The sequence below is a fragment of the Ranitomeya variabilis genome, chromosome 5 (assembly GCF_051348905.1).
Source record: "Ranitomeya variabilis isolate aRanVar5 chromosome 5, aRanVar5.hap1, whole genome shotgun sequence".
Taxonomy (NCBI): Eukaryota; Metazoa; Chordata; class Amphibia; order Anura; family Dendrobatidae; genus Ranitomeya; species Ranitomeya variabilis.
Window position 1 is genome coordinate 129,552,139 of NC_135236.1, and position 20,791 is coordinate 129,572,929.

Genomic DNA, 20,791 nt, shown 5'->3' on the forward strand with positions numbered 1-20,791 from the left:
ACTGGCAATGAGTCTTTTGCAATGCTCTGGAAGAATTTTGGCCACTCCTCTTTGAAGAATTGTTGTAACTCAGCCACATCGGAGGGTTTCCAAGCACGAACCGCTTTTTTAAAGTCATGCCGCGGCATCTCAATCGGATTAATTTAATTAAGGTACGGACGTTTACTAGGCCACTCCAAAGTCATAACTTTGTTTTTCTTAAGCCATTCAGAGGTGGACTTGCTGGTGTGTTTTGGATCATTGTCCTGCTGCATAATCCAAGTGCGCTTTAGCTTGAGGTCACGAACAGATGGCCGGACATTCTCCGTCAGTATTTTTTGGTAGACAGCAGAATTCATGGTTTCATTTACCACAGCAAGTCTTCCAGGTCCTGAAGCAGCAAAACAGCCCCAGGCCATTACATTACCACCACCATATTTTACTGTTGGTATATTGTCGCTTTTCTGAAATGCTGATACTTCTACGCCAGATGTAATGGGACATACACCTTCCAAAAAGTTTAACTTTTGTCTCGTCAATCCTCACCGTATTCTCCCAAAAGTCTTGGGGATCATCAAGATGTTTGCTGGCAAAACGGAGACGAGCCTAAGTTATTGCTCAGCAGTGGTTTTCATCTTGGAACTCTGTCATGCAGGCCATTTTTGCCCAGTCTCTTATGTCATGAACACTGACTGACCTTATCTGGGGCAAGTAAGGCCTGCAGTTCTTTAGAAATTGTTGTGTTTTTTTCTGTGACCTCTTGGATGATTCGTCACTGTGCTTTTGGGGTAATTTTGGTCGGCCGGCTACTCCTGGGAATGTTTACCGCTGTTGCATGTTTTCGCCATTTGTGGATAATGGCTCTCACTGTGGTTCACTGGAGTCCCAAAGCTTGAGAAATTGCTTTATAAACTTTTCCAGACTCATAGATCTCAGTTACTTCATTTCTCACTTGTTCCAGAATTTCTTTGTATCGCGGCATGATGTCTAACTTTTGCGGATATTTTGGTCTGCTTTACCTTGTCGGTCAGGTCCTATTTAAGTGATTTCTTGATTGAGAATGCGGCTTTTCAAAGATGTGATAAACCAGTTAATTTTATCTTTTGGAAGGGGGGGTGGGGGCGGGGGCGCCGGGCATGGAATCACTTTTTCACACAGTGCCTTGTAGGTTTGCATTTCTTTTTCCCTTAATAATAAAGACCTTCATTTAAAAACTGTGTTTAGTGCATCTGTTATATTTGTCTAATATTTACACTTGTTTGGTGATCGGATACATGCAAAAGAATAGAAAATCAGGTAGGGGGCAAAAGCTTGTTCACACAACTGTAATATCTAAGGTCTGCACAATAATAGTGATCACTGACTATATTTTACCAGAAAATTAAAATGTATTGCATTCTGTACTGTTTTAACCATTTAATGGCCTTATCAACTAATTTTACTACTGAATTACGGTAAATAGCAACATCAATAAGTGATGTTACGTCATTGCTGCCCCATTTAGAGGTTTTGCTTGAAGAAAACGTACTTTTTGCTAGATTCCAACATCTGTGTCATCTGTTTTACCTTTTTTTTTTCTTGCATTCTTGTTACATTGGTTTTTATAAATTGAAAGAGAATGATCTTTTATTTCTAGATTCACTCTTAACACCGGATCAGTGAAAAATACATGAAACTCGGATAGAAAATTGAAGGACAAAAGTATTCCTTTCATTTTTCAGCTGTGTTTAATGGATCCCCACAGATTTTACTGTCAGTCTGATCTGCAAAAATAATGCAAGGATGAGACTAGGGCATGCTCGGAGTCTCACTGATCGGATGCATTTTTAAAATGGTTGTATGGATCGGTGAAACTTTATGTAGGGTCCATGTGCTGTTTATTTACAGATGTGTGAATGGTGGCACCATACCCAACTAATTGAGGTTGCAGTCTGCAGAGACTAATTCCTGTAAGTCAGATGGCTGTAGAAATCTGTCCGAGATCGGAACGCGGTGCATGGACTGGAGAGCGGGTCTCCCGAGCAGTGCCTGACAGCTGCATAGAAATACATGAAGCTGTCCTGCTTGGCTCGGGAGAGCCGCCAGCCAGTCTGTGCACTATTGTCCAATCTCTGTCCGATTTATACAGCTTTCAACTGCACCCTTTCTCGGGATTGCTGGTGTTCGGATCCCCAGCGATCAATAAAAGTTTTCCCTTATCCTTTGGATAGGGGATAACGTAATATTTTGGGAATAATTCTTAAATTGGGCCCCTAAGTTTATACACTTAGTTCAATTGACTTAGGTATTAAATTACGAAGACTGTTATATTATGGAAATGCTAGGCAAGTAATTTGCTATTATTTCCATCCTTTCCATTTTGCCACTATCTAGCTGTGTAAGTGTATATTGAATCAGGGTGAGGGATTGCTGTTATTATAGATGTCTGCCATGTTTTACCACAAGGGATTAAAATAGCTAAAGAAAAAATATTCACCAGCTCTTTTCATGAATGGACAAAATACTTCCGTTTACATGTTTCTAGGACATTCCGGGTCAGGAACCTCTGACCTCTGTAACCTCTGGAATATCTTTCTATGGGATGCTGCATCCGGCCATGAAAAGGTCTATTGTCCATGGTTATTGCCATCTGCATTGAATACAATCGGCCGTGCAGAGATGTGGGCACATAAACTGGTTACATCGCCAGTGGTTCAGGCCAGTTACAAAGTCGTCATGTTATAGAGAGAGGAGACATTTTAGGATGTTACTTCCAGTCCGTGGTTTGTTTAGCCACATGAGAGGTATGACTGTCTATGTGTACAGATCCAGGCTGTGGAGTCAGTGCCACGGTTATGTATTTATGACCAGAGTCCGTTGATTATGTATTCGTAGTGGTATATTGATAGTATTTTCCCCAAACACTTATCATGGGAGTCTAAATTACTGTGCAGCTCGAGAGCTCCTGCGGTGATGGTCGTCCTGTGTGACCACTACAGCCACACGGAGGTTGTCCAAAGTGACACCACAGGGGGTCGGGATGCACCAAAACTGACATGGAAGCAAGACAACTCCTTTTAAAAGGGAATTTCTCTAGGTTTTTGCCACCTACTCTCAGAACAGCATAACATAGAGGCAGAGACCCTGATTCCAGTCACTTACAGGGCTGCTTAGTTGTAGTTTTTGTAGTTCACTGTTTGATCAGCAGATTATCACTAGAGGACTAGTAAACCTGCTGCCAGGTAGTCCTCCATATTCATGAGCTCTAGATAATCCCGCCCCCCACCACTGATTGGCAGCTTTCTGCCCATGCACAACGCACGCAGAAATGTGCTGATCAGTGGTGTGGACGGGGTCATACAGAGCCACAAAGGTAGGGAGGATAATGGAACACAAAATGTTGCAAGGCCTTGAAATGGGAAGAGAATCTTTAACGTGACATAAAAATTCTTACAAATAAATCACTAGGCCCCGGTCTCCATATTCTGAGAGGTGACATGGTTGATTTTTACAGCCTTGCTTGAGGCATGTGATGATAAATGGAGGCCAGAAGCAGATACTGCGCAGCCATATTTGCTTCAGCTGCCACTGACAGAAGAAAGCACCAGCAGAAGTGGATCATGGCTTCCTTCTCTTCCCACCTAAGTGTCCTTCACGTGTTGTCTCCGGCACGGCCCATTGTGTTCCTGTGTAAGTATAATGGAAGTGGATCATCAGTGTAGTGTAGAAAATAAGAAGTATGGCAGAAGCTGTGGGAGGAGATGAGACAACCCGGAGCACGCGGATAAGGAGGAGACACGTACTATGTCAGCTGGCTTTGAACTTTTGAGATTGTAGGCATTTTTTTTCTCGAAGAAGATGAAATATGGTTCTTATTACAAACATGTTTTTTCCTGAAGAAATAGTAGTCCATAAACATGGCAGCTTAGGCCGGGTCTGCATCTTGTTTTAGCCAAACATCAGTGGCTCCATTGGGGCTTTTCATCTGAAAATGGGTTACAGGCGCATCCACCGATGGAGTCACTTCATACTCTGTCTGATCTCATTTTTGGCAGTATCTGACGTTTTCAAGCAGACACAAAAATGTGGTTGACTGCATTTATGTACCACCTGAAAGTAAGGTCAGACAGAGCATGTTGTGACATTGTCTGCGGATGCCCCTGAATTCTGGTTTTCAGGCCTTCATGCAGAAGTCTCACCAAAGCCACTGGCAGAATGAGTATTTGGCCTTGTACGTGCTATTTGATAGATCATCTGCCCACACTTGCAGCATCTGCCATTGGCCACCGTCTGGATGGATGCAGTGACATTTGTCCACCATGGGGACCTGTTGCAAAAAAATGGTATAGAGCGCGGTATACGTTTTCCTTCGTTTACCCTCTCCGAGGGAAAGTGCTGCCTGTACAGTGAAATAAACACGTTACTAACATACACCGCTCAGAAGCTACTGTCTGATGAGTGGGGGCAATACTAAATCGTACATTGCCTTTCTCATCAGATCCGTTCAGTTCAGAGCTCAGCCCCTGACTCTTGTACATGGGTTTATGAAGACGATAGTCAGTAATCCTGACTGTAGGCCCTGAAACAGGTATTGTCCGTAAAATGAAGTTTTCTTTCATTGGATGTGAGAATGGCCGCCCTGGGTATACGGCTCCTCCACTCTGTGGTCTGTGCTGGCTGTATAATCCACACGTCTTATGGTGTCATTACTGGAATGTGCGCAGCAGATGGAGGAAATCCAGTGCACATTGTGGAGCTGTACAGACCTTACTAGCACCTACTTAATTACAAGCTTACTTCATTAAGTCATCCTAAAGCCTCTTAGATGCATTGATTGGATTACGTATCAAAGACCAGCATTTGCTCCGCTCTGAAACCCGTAGCAGAGTTTAGTCAGTCATTTGGCACAACTTATCTGCGTCTTACATTTGCCTTACATGCTGGGAAAGCTTCCAACGTATGTCCTGGTCACCGCTGGGCTGATATAGTCACTTTTTAGCAAAGGCTTCCTGCAAAAAGTATATCACATGGTGCTTCTTTTTTTTTTTTTTTTTTTTTTAAAGAGATCCAGAACTGGGATGGATTTGCTCTTATTTTATTCCCACTGCTCTGAGTAATTCTTTTTTCTAAAATCTGTCATATGGTTCCAGTATTTTTATGGTCTCTACTAGGGAGTGTGGCTCACAGAGTAATAAGAGCAGCCTACAGACACTCCCACCCCCAGGGAATCCTTTTGCTTCTCCCCCCTTGTAACGATCATAAAAAGTAGCACTAAGGGGAAAATTCCACATAGCGGTGTAGTGCATCGGGTTTGGTGCAGTGCCACAGATCGGGAGGGACCACAGAAATGTCCAACATAAACAATGTCTTTATTTGCAGACTCGCATGCAAGAGTGATAGCCTCCAGATCGCCACCAGGTTGTCCATATGTACAGTCCAGAACTCAAAACCCGGTTGCTGTGGACGATGGCACTTCTGTGTCTTTTTGGTGCGTCAGCCCCCTTGAAGTCCCTGGCTCTGTGTTAGCTTCACACAGTCCTGGGTTGCACAAAGCCTCCTGCTCTACAACTTGCAAACTCCTAACTGACACCCCCAGGCAAAAACTGACAGATTTAAATTGAACCGTAGCCATAGAGCCACTTCCGAAACCTGGAGTGGAGAGAGGCATTCGCCCCAGTACCAAACCTGCAAATCCCTCTCAAAATAAAATCCCTTAACGGATTCTCCTAAGAATCTGACCCGGTCACTACTTGGACCCAATCCACACTTTCTTTTATTTTGCCTTGGGATTCACAGGCATCCTGCTGTGAACCCAAGGCACTCCAGCGGGTTTTATAAGACTCCGTTCCCATCCTGGGGGGTCACATATCGACCCTCGCATATGATCCTCCTCACTGCTTCACAGTGGTATATAAAGGGCAATGCTGACATTAGTATGTGACTGAATGTGAACAGATGAGAATCCGCTTTAAATTTTGCAATACATTTTTAGTCAAATAACTTAATATATCCCTTACCCTTTCACCCTTTTCTCCGTCAATACAAAGACTGGGGTAGATTTAAAGGGATCTTCCAATTACAGGCGAAAAAAACAAAAATTAAGGCGCTTAAAATAGAAATCTTTGGTATACTTATTTTCTGGTACCAACGTGCTTCCAGCACAGGTCCCTCCAGAAAAACCACGCCAGCTTTGGGAGGTCACAGGATCATTACAGCAGTGATTGGCTGCAGCCGGCAGTTGACTAGAGAGCAGGTCATCAGATGTTTTTCGGATTTCTGAATGGAGGGAGCCTCACGTCCAGGGCGGGCTGAGACCTCCAGAACGGCCTGCGCTGGGTCCACAGGGGTGCTTTAAGGTGAGTATGTCACTGTTTGTTTTTTTTTTTGTTTTTTTTATGCTATATACTGTATTTACAACCATTTAACAAACTTAGGGAAAAGCAGAATTTGAGGCCGTGCCCTCAATCAGTCTGCCTGCTGCTTCTAATTTCCTTGTAAACAGAGCCCAGTAATCCAGCTTCTCCTCCAGTAACCCGGCTGCTCCTCCCACTGTCCATGGCATCAGATTTGTTAAATCTCCCTCAATGTTGGTTGTAAACTATGGTCCAATTCATTAAGACTTGAGTTGTACATGCCTTACCTAATGAAGGCAGTGCTGGAGTAAAATATGACTAGTTCCTTAGGAAGTGCACATGCCTTAATGATTTAAGTTACTCTTACAAATGCCGAGCGCCCAGGGCTGTGGAATCTGTAAGCCAAACCTCAGACTCCTCAATCTCCCTGACCCCCCAGCCCTGGTCACTACTGAAAATGTTCATAAAGTGCAGCAGAGATTCATCTTATCTACGACCTCACAGCACTGGTCACTACTGAGCATGTATAGTGCAGCACAGATTCATCTCATCTACGACTCCACAGAACTGCCTCACTACTGAGCATGTACATAAAGTGCAGCACATATTCATCTAATCTACGACCTCACAGCCCTGGTCACTACTGAGCATGTGCATAAAGTGCAGCACAGATTCATCTCATCTACGACCCCACAGCACTGGTCACTACGGAGCATGTATATAAAGTGCAGCACAGATTCACCTCATCTACGACCCCACAGCACTGGTCACTACTGAGCATGTACATAAAGTGCAGCACAGATTCATCTCATCTACGACCCCACCGCACTGGTCACTACTGAGCATGTACATAAAGTGCAGCACAGATTCATCTCCACTTACAGCCAAGATTCTTAGATCAGGAACAGAACATACATTTATAGGACATTTCATAACTTTCCCAAATTTTTATGAAAACATTTAATTTAATTAACCCCACTGAATGGCAATACCTTTTTTCGACTGGCATCTCCAAGCTATACTTTTGCCTTTGGCGGAGCTGGTTGGGGCGGCTTAAAAGCACAGAAGTCATTACATTTTTTAAAACTTAGATTTTCTAAAGTATTTTGTGACATTTCGAGGTTTTTTTTTTTTTTTTGCCATAAAACTGTCAAACCCCTTGATGAATCGGGCCCTATATGTACAGAAGGATCGAGATCGGACTGCGCTGTAAGCACACGTGCGGTTTTCTTTGATGTTCGGTCCTCTCCAGCTGCCTGACATGTGGCAGCAGTAATGATACCATAGCTGTGTAAGTGATAGTCCTCCTCTAGACCAGCGTGTGGTCAGCTGCAAGTTCCTAACGCTCACTTTATCACCCTGGGCTCATCTGTAAAACTCAACATTTTTCCTTTCTAGGCTCTAAATCCTGGAACTGTCTCGCACATCACACAGCACGCGGCAATGGTCTGTGCTCATTATACGCCCAGGTGCTGGCAGAGCACATGAAAGCGCTGTCACCTGCTTCTTCTGTTTGTCAGCACCTTGTTTGACTGGCAGCACTGTGAGGCGGTTTTAATGAAGGCGCCTTCTAAGATCTGATGCTTCATTCCTCACATACAGACCTTACACTTCATTTTCCCCTTTCATATACATGATAAATGACAAATGTATAATAGTGCTTGAGAAATAGTTGTTTGGTGGAGAATATGTACATGTGTGGCTGTGCTAAAATTACAACATCCACTAACAACCCAGCAGGCAAACATGGGCACGGGAGCGCCACGTGTCATCATGACAGCAATAACTGCAACACTTCATCTTCTAATATACCCCTTCTATTCCAACTACCAAGCGACATTGTGATAAAAACCCCGGTGGGGTCGAAACATCCTTACTTTGTTGCATATTTCACAGCTGCCTTTTATATTGTTTGTCTTCACGAAATAAAGAACATTGTGTTACCAAATACATAGCGTGCCGTGAATCTCTGTAGCCTTGGTCGTGGGGTCACAGACCCCATTCCACCTACACCTCAATATTTTAACTGAGTGTACACCATTCTTCCGGCATGTACTCATGGGGTAGGCGCTATAGCAAATCAGAAGAACTATACTGTATTTCTAACTGGATCTTTTTGGTACTATTAGTAAGAAATCATATACGGTAATAAAATTAAATTTTTATTTCACTATTTCTAAAACCCCCAAAAGGGGCACAAATATGTGTATATATATAAAAAAAAAGCACAAATAAAACATTACATAAAAACCTTTTTGTGTATGCTAGGTAGCCCTGATGCTGCGCTCCTGTTCTTTACCCTGCCTAGGGGGGAAAGTTGTAGCCTTAGCTCAACAATGGCTAACCCTAAAGGGGCCCTAAAAATCCCCGATAACTGATAGTGTCCCCATGTGCAATAAGAGAACCACTACAACTAGACAATCTACTCACCTGCTGCACTAAGGCAACCCAATACCCCAAGGTTAGATTCACAAACAGATCAGGACGATTTACCCGATTTATGACCAGTATGAATTAATCACAGTGACAAATCTGAATTAAAGACAACATGTCAGCAGGATTATGCACAGTAACCTACACAGTGTCAGGCTTGCGCCGTTATACTGATTACAATAATGCCTGGTGATGAAATCCGTCTTGTGGTTGTTGTTTAATCTTTATTTTCAACTAGATGGTGGCCCGATTCTAACGCATCGGGTATTCTAGAATATGTATGCAGTTTATTTATGAAGATTTTAGAATAATACAATGAATACACAGAATTCGACTGGCCGGGCGTGACTAATTAGCGAAGCGTGGTTCAAATCCCGTGCCAATTCGCGACCAGAGTGCACCTGTCGCTTATTGTTCGTGGCCGGCCACGTAGTATATAGCACAACCACGTAGTATATAGCAGCCCACATAGCATATAACACAGCCACGTAATGTATAACACAGCCACGTAGTATATTGCACAGCCACGTAGTATATAACACAGCCCAAGCAGTGTATAACAGCCCAAGTAGTGTATAACGCAGCCACGAAGTATATTGCACAGCCACGTAGTATATAGCACAGTCCACGCAGTATATTGCAGAGCCGACGCAGTATATTGCAGAGCCGACGCAGTATATTGCAGAGCCGACGCAGTATATTGCACAGCCACGTAGTATATAGCACAGCCGACGTACAATAGAACACTGCCCACGCAGTATATAACACTGCCCACGCAGTATATAGCAATGTGGGCACCATATCCCTGTTAAAAAAAAAAAAAAAAAAAAAAAAGGATTTAAAATAAAAAATAGTTATATACTCACCCTCCGACGGCCCCTGGATCCAGCCCAGGCCTTCCCTGCTCCTCGCGCGCCGCTCCGGTCCCAAGCGGCAATAACACGTGACGAAGTAGCGGACTCACGAGACCGCTACGTCATCTCCGGTGATTGCCGCAATGCATTATTGCGACCGGAGCGGCTCAGGCCTGGGCTGGATCCGGGGGCCGTCGGAGGGTGCGTAGATAATGATGTTTTTATTTTTAACATTATATGTTTTTACTATTGATGCTACATAGGCAGCATCAATAGTAAAAAAAAGTTGGTCACACAGAGGGTTAATGGCAGCAGTAACGGACTGCCTTACACCGCGTTATGCCGCGGTGTAAGGCAGTCCTTTTAACGCTATGTGGGCGCTGACTGGGGGGGGGGGGAGGGGAGTACAGAGCGGGCACTGACTGCAGGGGAGTAGGAAGCAGCCATTTCGCTGCAGGACTGTGCCCGTCGCTGATTGGTCGCGGCCAGCTGGCCAATCAGCGACACGGGATTTCCTTGACAGAAAGACAGACAGACAGAAAGACGGAAGTGACCCTTAGACAATTATATAGTAGATTTAGAGTTAGTGATGTGCCCGTGCTCCGGGGCGCCTGTGGGGGTCTTCATGTGGTGCTCTGTTTAACTATTCATCTGTATGGCTTATGACAGGTCACTGCTCCCTCACTACTGACCTGCCCCCTAGTTTACATAATGAATATTATATATACATATTGGGGAAAAAAAACCCTTCTGCAGGCCAGCTCCGACCATGGCACCAGCACTGCAGCATAATCACATGTGTAATGTGCATATAACTATTATGATTGAGGTTCTCCTACTATTCCCCCCCAAAAAAATCCATTTGAAAATATGGCCCACCGCAACTGCGCAGTAACAGCTATCTGTGATCCACAACGTTCCCCCATAGGGTGCCAGCCTCCGCCGCTAGGCAGGGTAAAGCACAGGAGCAGTATCAGGGCTATCTAGCATACACAAAAAGGGTTCTAATGTTATGTTTTGTTTGTGCTCGTTTTTTTTTTTATACATTTGTTCCCGTTTAGGTTTTTAGAAATGGTGAAATAATAATTGCATTTTATATTTAGGTCTTTTATATGATTTCTTGCCTTATTGAGACTGTTAACGATCAGGGAAATTTCAGTTTATGAATTTGTTTTTCGCTCCCTTTCTTCCCAGATCCATAACTTTTTTATTTTTCATTGTCAATATGGCCATGTGAGGGCTTGTTCAAAAGTAAAACTTGTCCTGGAAAAAACATCACTGGTCTTAAGATGTCGTGTACTGGAAAATGGGAACAAAATTCCAAGTGCGGTGAAATTGCAAAAAAGTGCAATCCCACAATGTATTTATTTATTTTTTTTCCACCATGTTCACTAAATGCTAAAACCGACCTGCTATAATAATTCTCCAGTTCATTACGAGTTCATAGACCCCAAACATGTCTAGGTTCTTTTTTTATCTAAGTGGTGAAAAAAAATTCCAAAATTTGTTTTAAAAAAAATAAATAATGGCGCCATGTTCTGAGACCTGTAGCGTCTCCATTTTTTGTGATCTCGGGTTGGGTGAGGGCTTATTTTTTGCGTGCCGAGCTGATGTTTTTATTGATACCATTTTGATGTTGATATGATTTTTTTGATCGCCTGTTATTGCATTTTATTGCAATGTAGCGGTGACTAAAAAACATAATTGTGGCATCTTGAGTTTTTTTTTTTGTTACAGTATTCAGCGGACAGATTAATTTTTGTTTTATATAGATTGGGCGATTCTGAATGCGGCGATACCAAATATGTGTATATTTTAATTTTTGAACTTTTATATATTTTTTTGATATTTTTAAAACCATTTTTTTGTTTTACTTTTTGCATACTTCAATAGTCTCCATGGGAGACTAGAAGCTACAGTGTGTTGATCGCTTCTGCTGCACACAGGCGATGATCAGATAATGTGACAGGGTCACCCATGGGTGGGATTTGAGTTGAATGCCGCTGTCAGAGATTGATAGCCGCATTTAACTAGATAACAGCCATGGTGGATCGTGATTCCACCCGCGGCATTGCTGGTATGTCAGCTGTATAGATCTGTCATGTGCCCGGAAAGGTGCTGGCTCGGCGCCGGAGCCCACACCAAACAAGGGGAGTCCAACATCAGAAAGGGGTTAAAGCATCATTGTTCACAATATACTATTATTATTACACCTACTACATATTGGGATAGGATCTTGGAGATGGGCATACCCCTTTAATTACATTGAAAATTAGAAAGTGAAGACCAGTATGGCTGCAGCAACTAAATAGGAAAATGATGAGATCTCTGGAACTGAAGGAATCATAATTGCGAAACTTACTGCTCTAAGTACGGTTTTGTTACTATATGGCAACATTTTATATTTTGCGCAAAATGCCTTCTAAAATTTCCATGTTTAGTTTGTCTTTCTCTTTTCCAATGTTATGTGGGTTTGATGTGCTGCAGATTTTGTTGAAGATGTCACTCAAATGTCTCCTTTGCATTGTGTTCCCCACTTGTGTGGCTGAGATTGCACATTTGACCTGTGTGGCCTGACCCCAATATCTGCATGCAGCCCAGCATAGTAATGCAGGAAAGCCCCCTCAAGAAGATTTCTGTGCCCCCCGCCGCGTTTGACAAACTGGACAGGAAATAAAATAGATTTTTAGTTTCTATTATTGAGAAATGTGATTAAGATTTTCTTGCGAAGGGGAAAAACAGAAGTTGGTTTCTGCTGTGTGCTGACACGTCTAAACTTCTGGCACGGTTTTTTTTCATGGTGAGCAAGAGAGTTTTTGTTCATCTTCTGGGATCCTTGCTCCCTGTGTTATTCAGGCAGGTAGTCAGTGAAGGCTATGTGCACACACACATTTTTGAGAGGTTTAAAAAAAAAAAAAGTTACCGTCAGTGGAAACTACTTAAAAAAATGCTCCTTTTTTAGGGAGATTTTTTTTCTTATACAGTTTTTTGAGAGTTGTGTTGTTTTTTTTTGTTTTTTTTTTACTGAAGAGGATTTTTTGAGTTGACAGCGTCCAGCTTGGAGCAGTTTCTACCAGATGTGTTTACATCACTTATTTCTGAAGAAAAAAATAATGTGATAAATCTGCACATCGCCTTCTTTACAGGGATGTGCGACTGCAGACTTGGGAATCCTCACGTTGCGCACACTACGCTGTGGGGATCTTCTGGTGCATGCGATTTAAACACTTGCTGACACATGCCAACTAGATGTGAGGGCAGACACGTCTAGTCGGAATGTGGTTGGTTGCAGTCACATGACCTCCTGGCACCGGGGAATCCTAACATCGTGCAGTGCGTGCGATGTGAGGATTCACAAGACTTGTAGTTTAAGTCCCGACACCCCCTTTAACAACCTGTTGTCCTGCCATAATTCCCTCCATATCTCCGACCACTAGGTGTCTCGCTTTTGTTGAATTTTCTTTCTACCTCCTGTTGTGTAATCTGTCTGTAGCAGCTGAGATGCTGAGACGCGTTTCAGGACATTTTGTCACACTGCATACAGGCATAACATAGAGGCAGATGTTCAGGGCACGCTAGACATTGGACAATGCCAGGCGCTATGCATGCTGGGACGTGAGAAAGAAGTTTCAGCACCTATAGTGCTGACAGAATGCTCAAGAGGAAACGCCTACTCCAAAATAATTGGTAGCAGGTTACAGAGCAGGAGTATCGAGGCAGTTCCTGGACATATTAGCCTGGTAGAACTTGTGGGGGTGAATGAAGCAAGACCATTGTGTATGAAAGAACCGGCACAATTGAAACCGCCTTTTCCTCTAGTGGTCTACCTATGACAAGTGTACAATGTCCGCCTATACTATTCATTAGTATTGGATGGAACATGGCGTCCTCTATCATGGAGCCTGGCAGAGCGGACGTGGCCCCTTACTGAGCTGCCCAAAACGCGTTGTTCTCTAATAACAGAAGTTCAGAATTGATCGTGTCCTCTGATGGGGATAGCCATATAATGAAGCAGAGTCCTGACATTATTATTTTCTCTATACTCGTGAACGTTCTTGTTAATAACCAGAGTCCTAACCTTTCCTCTTCTCTCCTGTGTTTTCAGCTTTCTCATCCCAACACTGAAGATGATGGAAGATAAAGGGCCCCGTGTCGCCGACTACTTTGTTGTTGCAGGATTAACAGACTCGTCAAAACCACTCGAGGAGGAAATCCACTTTAATGATGCCTGCCATAAGATAGCGAAACCAAAGGAACCCATCACAGATATTACCGTGATTATTAAATCCCTTGGGGAAGAGGTGCCACAGGGATATGTATGTATGGACACTACGCCGACGGGCCTGCTGGCTGACCTCAACAATGGGAGCATCCGCGGACCCCAGATATATCTGTGTTATAGGAGAGGAAGGGACAAGCCGCCTCTTACAGATCTGGGGTGAGTCTGTCCCTCTGAACAGTGACTGTGGTGGGCAGCCTGACACATTCGTCCTCGTGTCTCCTGTCCCAGCCTCTCTGCCTACAATGGATCCGCAGTGTGTATTATCTGGGAACATTGGTTATATCTTCGACTTTTCATAAAGTATTAGTGGTAATTCTCATTCTTATGATGTATGAATACCATAGCACGACCGATATCAGAGCCAGAGGAGAAAAAAACCTCTGTGATCTGTGCGGTGGAGCGCTTTATCTGTGTTACGTCTCCTGTTGCAGTCTTTTTTACATTTTTTTTCAGATTTCATTTATTTTTTGTTCATAGCACACAATAACAGTATCCTATCCCAATATGTAGTAGGTGTAATAATATTAGCAAATGCCTCCAAATAAAAATGTAGTAGAGTTCTTCTGATTCACTATGTTGCTTTCCCCATTTGCAGGGCATTGCAGTAGCTTAGGTTTCTATGGTTATCACCACCAGCAGCTAACTGTCACTACCTTAGCTGTTGTAACCATGGATACCTAAGCTGCTGCAATGCCCTGCACAAGGGGAAAACGACATAGTGAATCAGAAGAACTATACTACATTTCTTATTGGAGGTATTTGCTAATATTATTATTGCTCCTACTACATATTTGTATAGAATTTTGTAGATGAGAAGACCCTTTGTCAGCTCAGAATGACTGTTCAAACTGAGTCCCACCGCTCGATGCTTACGGCGCGGCCGATCATTTGTATACACCTTCCCACCTGCTTGTTGTCCCTCTATCTCCATCCTCCTGGCTTTATAGAGCGAGACAAGGGCAGAGATTGAGGAAAACAAGCAGGTGGGAAGGTGTAGTTAATGTCTGGCCGCGCCGTGCTGCACTGTGCGCCTGTGCTTGGTTTGAACAGTCATTCTGTGCTGACATCCCCTTTAAGGAGAAAGAAAGACTGGAAAAACAATGCTAGAATTGTAACATCAGAGCTGCAAAAAACAAGTAGAGAGAAAGGTAACTTTTTTCTACAAAACTTTGTGACCTCGCTGAATTGAGCGTGCCCGTCAGCCGAGAGTGCCGCCATCTGAGCTAGCGATGATCGTATCTGTTTAACCCATTGTATGTCGTTGTCAAACATGGCTGTCAGCATTCCTGAAGCCTTTGGCTGAAGGCCTCCCGCCATGTGCCTTGACTTCATATGAGATTGTCAGCGGTACAATAAACTGCGGTGCTGTGGTGTTAATAGTTGGCAGAAACGGGCGGTTCTTCTGACTGTAATGTTTGGTATAGGGACTCTTACGCACAGTGTTCATCACCGTCAGACACGTACAATTGGCACATCCCCCGCTTTATATTGACAGATGATGGTTGTGGCATAACCTGCTGCGTAGGCGTACGCCAGAAGAGTCAACATACACCAGGTCATGTTCTGATAATATATATCGACTCATGCAATGGCAACTTTAACCCCTTCCCAACATATGATGTACATTTCCGTCATATGTCAGGTCCCCTTCCTTGAAGTAGGCTCAGATACTGAGCCAGCTTGATTGCAAACAGATGATGACTGTGTTACTCAGCCATCATCTGGCTCTAGTGGAGCTGGGGTGTTCCCGCCGCCATCATTCACAGTGCGTAGCCCAGGGGGCGCATCGTTCTAAGTGTCTTCTTTCCATCCAGGATCACCATCTGACCGCTCTTGTGGTGCAGATGGGTTGCCATGATAGTCTGGGTCTGCAGAAGACCCACAGGCCTGTCATAACTGTGCTTCAATGAAACGAAGTAGAAACCTCAGCATCACAAAAACAGAAAATGGGACTGTAGGTCTTGCTGCAGTGTTATTTATTTTGATCCGGCAAGACGGATATGGTCCAACGTTTTGACCAAGAATGGTCTTTGTCAAGGACATCTGTGCAGTAAGAGCCGGGAACCAGGAAGTGGCCGGTGTTACCCTGCAGTAAGACCTGCCGTACCTTTGTCTTTTTTGTGGTGCTTGGGTTTCTACTTCGATAGCCCCGTCTTCGAGCACACTATTTAAAAGGACAGCGCTAGTCTTCCTCTTTCATCTAATTTGTGCTTCAGTGACAACCAGCCTGTACCTGGCGATCATAGGAGATGGCAACATTGTGACATTGCAGTATACAGTATGAGCGATCATACGATTACAGGTTCAAGTCCCCCAGGGGGACTAAAAAATACAGCAAAAGGGAAAAGAAAAGTAAAAAAAAAAAGAGAAGTTTGAATTGCCACCACTTTCCCCATTTAAAATCCATACAAAGAAAATGCTCATGTGGTGTCACTGCTGCCAAAAACGTCTTATCTGTCAGATCAGTGTAGGTAAGTCATCTAATGCCTGGTAACATATTATAGAACTCATTACACACAATAGCAAAAACGTGCCTCATGCCACCTGAGGGAGACTGTGCCATCTGGGTAACCGTGTGGAAGTGATGATGTCTGCCAGCATTACTGAAGGCTTGATGCCAGTTATGTGAAGATTCCCGCTTTGCATAAATTGCCATTTTGCTCAGACTCCTTCTCCTGGGAGACGGCAGCTCCGTCCGTCCGCAGTAAATCTGCGCTTTCTTTTTCAGGGTTTTGTATGAGTGGAAAGAGAGGCTGAAGCCGGGCTGTCACATCATCCAGACCACCGCGCACGGCCGTCCTGCCAATATCAGCAGCAGTACGTCCTCGCAGAAAGCTTACATCACCTATCGAAGAGCCCCCGAAAACATGACCCAGAACACCCTGGCCGTCACGGACATTTGTATAATAATCCCCAGCAAAGGCGAAACTCCGCCACACACCTTCTGTAAGGTGGAGAAGAACCTTAATAGCAGCATGGTAAGAAGGAGCGCACATGCTTATTACTGCGCGCAGTCGCTCAGGAACCTGCTGGGTCCCTCACTTTTACCAATCTTAGGCCCTGCTTACACTTTCTTTCAAGGGTTTTTAATTTTTTTTGCTCTGTTTTCAATTAAGGCACGTTGACACATTTTTATAGACACACAGAGTTGCTGCAAATTTTACTCAATTACATGAAAACATGTGGACAGATTTTTGTTATGTAATCGGAGAGCAGCATGATGTAGGGGCAGAGACCCTGATTCCAGTGATATATCACTTACTGGGCCGCTTGCTGCAGTTTTGCTAAAATGAGTTTATCTGCTGCTGATCTACCAGTTCTCTGACTCCTGAGCTCTGTATAACCTCGCCCACATTACTGTTTGGCAGCTTTTTATGTACACTGTGCATAGGCAGAAACCTTTCAATCAGTGGTTGATGCATGGTTATACAGAATAGGAAGAGTACATGGCAGGAAACAGCTAGTCCTCTAGTGACAATCTCCTGCTGATAAAACATAAATTGTATTGACACTACAATTGCCAGTCCCATAAGTGACACATTGCTGGAATCAGGGTCTCAGTCCCTACCTCATGCTGCTGTCAGGTTACATAACAAAAATCTGGTGACAGGTTCCCTTTGATTGGAAAGCATGAAATGCTGGGTGAAAATGAGCAGCAAATAGTCAATTTCCACAGCGATATTTTACGGAAAATATTTTCGACTTACAATTCCAGATATAAAATCCACAGTGTTTCCGCCATATGTGAACATACATTTTAAAGTGGTTGTTCCGTTACACAAGCCCTGTCCCTGTGCCCCAACAGGGTATAAGGACCTGATTGAGGGGGTCCCAAGCAGGGGAGTTACCCACCCATGAACGCCATACACTCTAAAGGGCAAATGAGCGGGCTGAGCGTTAAATAGAGCGCTGCTAACAGGCGTCCATGTTCTACTACAGTCCATTAGCTGGCATGCTATGCTACTGTTCCCTGCTGTCAGCCACTGCAGTGTAAAGATGTGGTCATCTCCAGTTTTCCCCAGTGATTGCTGGCATATATAAAGTGGATAACAACGACATGTCTGCAGCGATTCCATTTCTGTGCTATAGAGGACATTTTCATACAGTAGATTGGATCTATATAATAATTGTCACGTATTTCTGAGGTCGGTGCAGCTGTCTCTATATAAGATGATTCAGTGTCTCCTTCTCCCTTGCAGTGGGGATCAGCCGTGTACCTCTGTTACAAAAAGTCAGTTGTGAAAGCCAACGCCGTGTCTTATAAAGCTGGTAAGTAACCGTCCGGCTGTAGGCTGCTCCTAGAACTGTTGCCACTGTGAATTAAATGCTATTATACAGTGCGGCGAGGTGTACACAGCAGATATAGGCCAGTGGTAGCCACAGTCTGGATGCCCAGGCATCTGTCCATTATAGGGACCTGTTATAAAAACAGATACGGCCCGGTACACGTTTGTTCTTTGTGCCGACCCCCCTGTATATGACAGTGCAGTCAGCAGGGCATTAGGAAGCCGTGAAATAAATGCTTTACATTTCCCTACCCGCCAAATCTAGGCCAAAAAAAAAAGCTGCCGACACACATTTTTGGCTAAAGCCACCCAGTCTGCGTTTTTATAGTTCACGCTTTGCAATTTAATGGGATAACTTTATCAGAGGATGTATCGCTGCACTAGACAGAGTATTGTATTGCATTCAACAAGATGGTGTAGGGGAAATTGTGAGTTTAGCACAACCCTTTAGGTGTAGTCATCGTTCTTTCTCACCACTGGCCTATATTAACATGCCCCAAATGAACGTCCATCTACTGCCGTGGCCCAGCTATGGAAGTAGCGCGAGATCTTTGTGATTGATCTCTAGTCCAGTGTGAACATTTATGTGGCTCGTGCTAAATCTGTAAGTATTCTGCGCCAAAAAATGTGATGTCCCTGGGAGACTGTGATCTCCAGAAGTGTCAGGATAGTCACCATTGACAGATCTTCTATCCCTGAAGCTCTGTTCCATAGTGTCTTCTGCGGGATGATCATGGATTGCTGCACGCCCCACACAGCACCCAATGTCTGCCCTAAGTGTGCCACAGGCTGTCAGCAGTATTGTTCTTACTGTGTGGTACGACTATATGGGCGAAAAAGTGCAGTATAATCCAGCTGTCTGGGAATGATCAGGTTAAAATTCAGATCTGTGATTTCATAACATTCTCGACATGAACCCCGTCATCTTGGTTTTGTCCCTTTGCCAACAGCATATTTGGCTGCTGACAATCATAAATGAATTTTGGAAGCTGCATGCACCAATTACTCGGAGACGTCTTACTATCCTGAGATAATTCCCTCTTGTTACTGTAAATGAGGGTAATCATCCGCAGGACGCTGCGAGTTCTCCACTTATCACCCCGGACGGCTCCTGACATACCAGGCTGTAATTTCACTTTAACTCCATTATAACCTTGATTATATAGGATTTATTGTGATTTCCTCTTAGAAAGTGTATTGAATTACTCATGTCTTGAATTGCAGTCAATTAAGTCAGTTAAGTTTTTTTTTACATTTCCAGTTTCAGAAAACCCTTTTCCCCAGCTGCAGATTGTTTGTTTTTCTGTTTGTTTTTTTTTAAGACAATTCTTTACTTAGGTCTGAGTCTACACCGCTGCTCCCAGTGTCTGGTATTGACTGCATCGCTGAGTCTGCACCGCTGCTGCCAGTGTCTGGTATTGACTGCAGCGCTGAGTCTGCACCGCTGCTGCCAGTGTCTGGTATTGACTGCAGCGCTGAGTCTGCACCGCTGCTGCCAGTGTCTGGTATTGACTGCAGCGCTGAGTCTGCACCGCTGCTGCCAGTGTCTGGTATTGACTGCAGCGCTGAGTCTGCACCGCTGCTGCCAGTGTCTGGTATTGACTGTAGCGCTGAGTCTGCACCGCTGCTGCCAGTGTCTGGTATTGTCTGCAGTGCTGAGTCTGCACCGCTGCTGCCAGTGTCTGGTATTGACTGTAGCGCTGAGTCTGCACCGCTGCTGCCAGTGTCTGGTATTGACTGCAGCGCTGAGTCTGCACCGCTGCTGCCAGTGTCTGGTATTGACTGCAGTGCTGAGTCTGCACCGCTGCTCCCAGTGTCTGGTATTGACTGTAGCGCTGAGTCTGCACCGCTGCTGCCAGTGTCTGGTATTGACTGCAGCGCTGAGTCTGCACCGCTGCTGCCAGTGTCTGGTATTGACTGCAGCGCTGAGTCTGCACCGCTGCTGCCAGTGTCTGGTATTGACTGCAGCGCTGAGTCTGCACCGCTGCTGCCAGTGTCTGGTATTGACTGCAGCGCTGAGTCTGCACCGCTGCTGCCAGTGTCTGGTATTGACTGCAGTGCTGAGTCTGCACCGCTGCTGCCAGTGTCTGGTATTGACTACATCGCTGAGTCTGCACCGCTGCTGCCAGTGTCTGGTATTGACTACATCGCTGAGTCTGCAGCGCTGCTGCCAGTGTCTGGTATTGACTGCATCGCTGAGTCTGCACCGCTGCTCCCAGTGTCTGGTATTGACTGCATCGCGAGTCTGCACCGCTGCTTCCAGTGTCTGGTATTGACTGTAGCGCTGAGTCTGCACCGCTGCTCCCAGTGTCTGGTATTGACTGTAGCGCTGAGTCTGCACCGCTGCTGCCAGTGTCTGGTATTGACTGTAGCGCTGAGTCTGCACCGCTGCTGCCAGTGTCTGGTATTGACTGCATCGCTGAGTCTGCACCGCTACTCCCAGTGTCTGGTATTGACTGCATCGCGAGTCTGCACCGCTGCTTCCAGTGTCTGGTATTGACTGTAGCGCTGAGTCTGCACCGCTGCTCCCAGTGTCTGGTATTGACTGCATCGCGAGTCTGCACCGCTGCTGCCAGTGTCTGGTATTGACTGCATCGCTGAGTCTGCACCGCTGCTCCCAGTGTC

General features: G+C 44.6%; 1 protein-coding gene across 4 annotated transcripts in view; it reads left to right on the forward strand.

Annotated features, from left to right (window-relative positions):
* DENND4A (DENN domain containing 4A) overlaps positions 1-20,791 on the forward strand; it is a 123,457-nt gene that overhangs the window by 44,095 nt on the left and 58,571 nt on the right. For all 4 annotated transcript variants that reach the window (XM_077263288.1, XM_077263289.1, XM_077263290.1 and 1 more), the window contains exons 2-4: positions 13,704-14,036; positions 16,609-16,858; positions 18,080-18,149. In XM_077263288.1, the coding sequence (XP_077119403.1) occupies positions 13,726-14,036; positions 16,609-16,858; positions 18,080-18,149 (631 nt within the window). In that variant the 5' untranslated portion in view covers positions 13,704-13,725. The remainder of the gene's footprint in view (positions 1-13,703; positions 14,037-16,608; positions 16,859-18,079; positions 18,150-20,791) is intronic.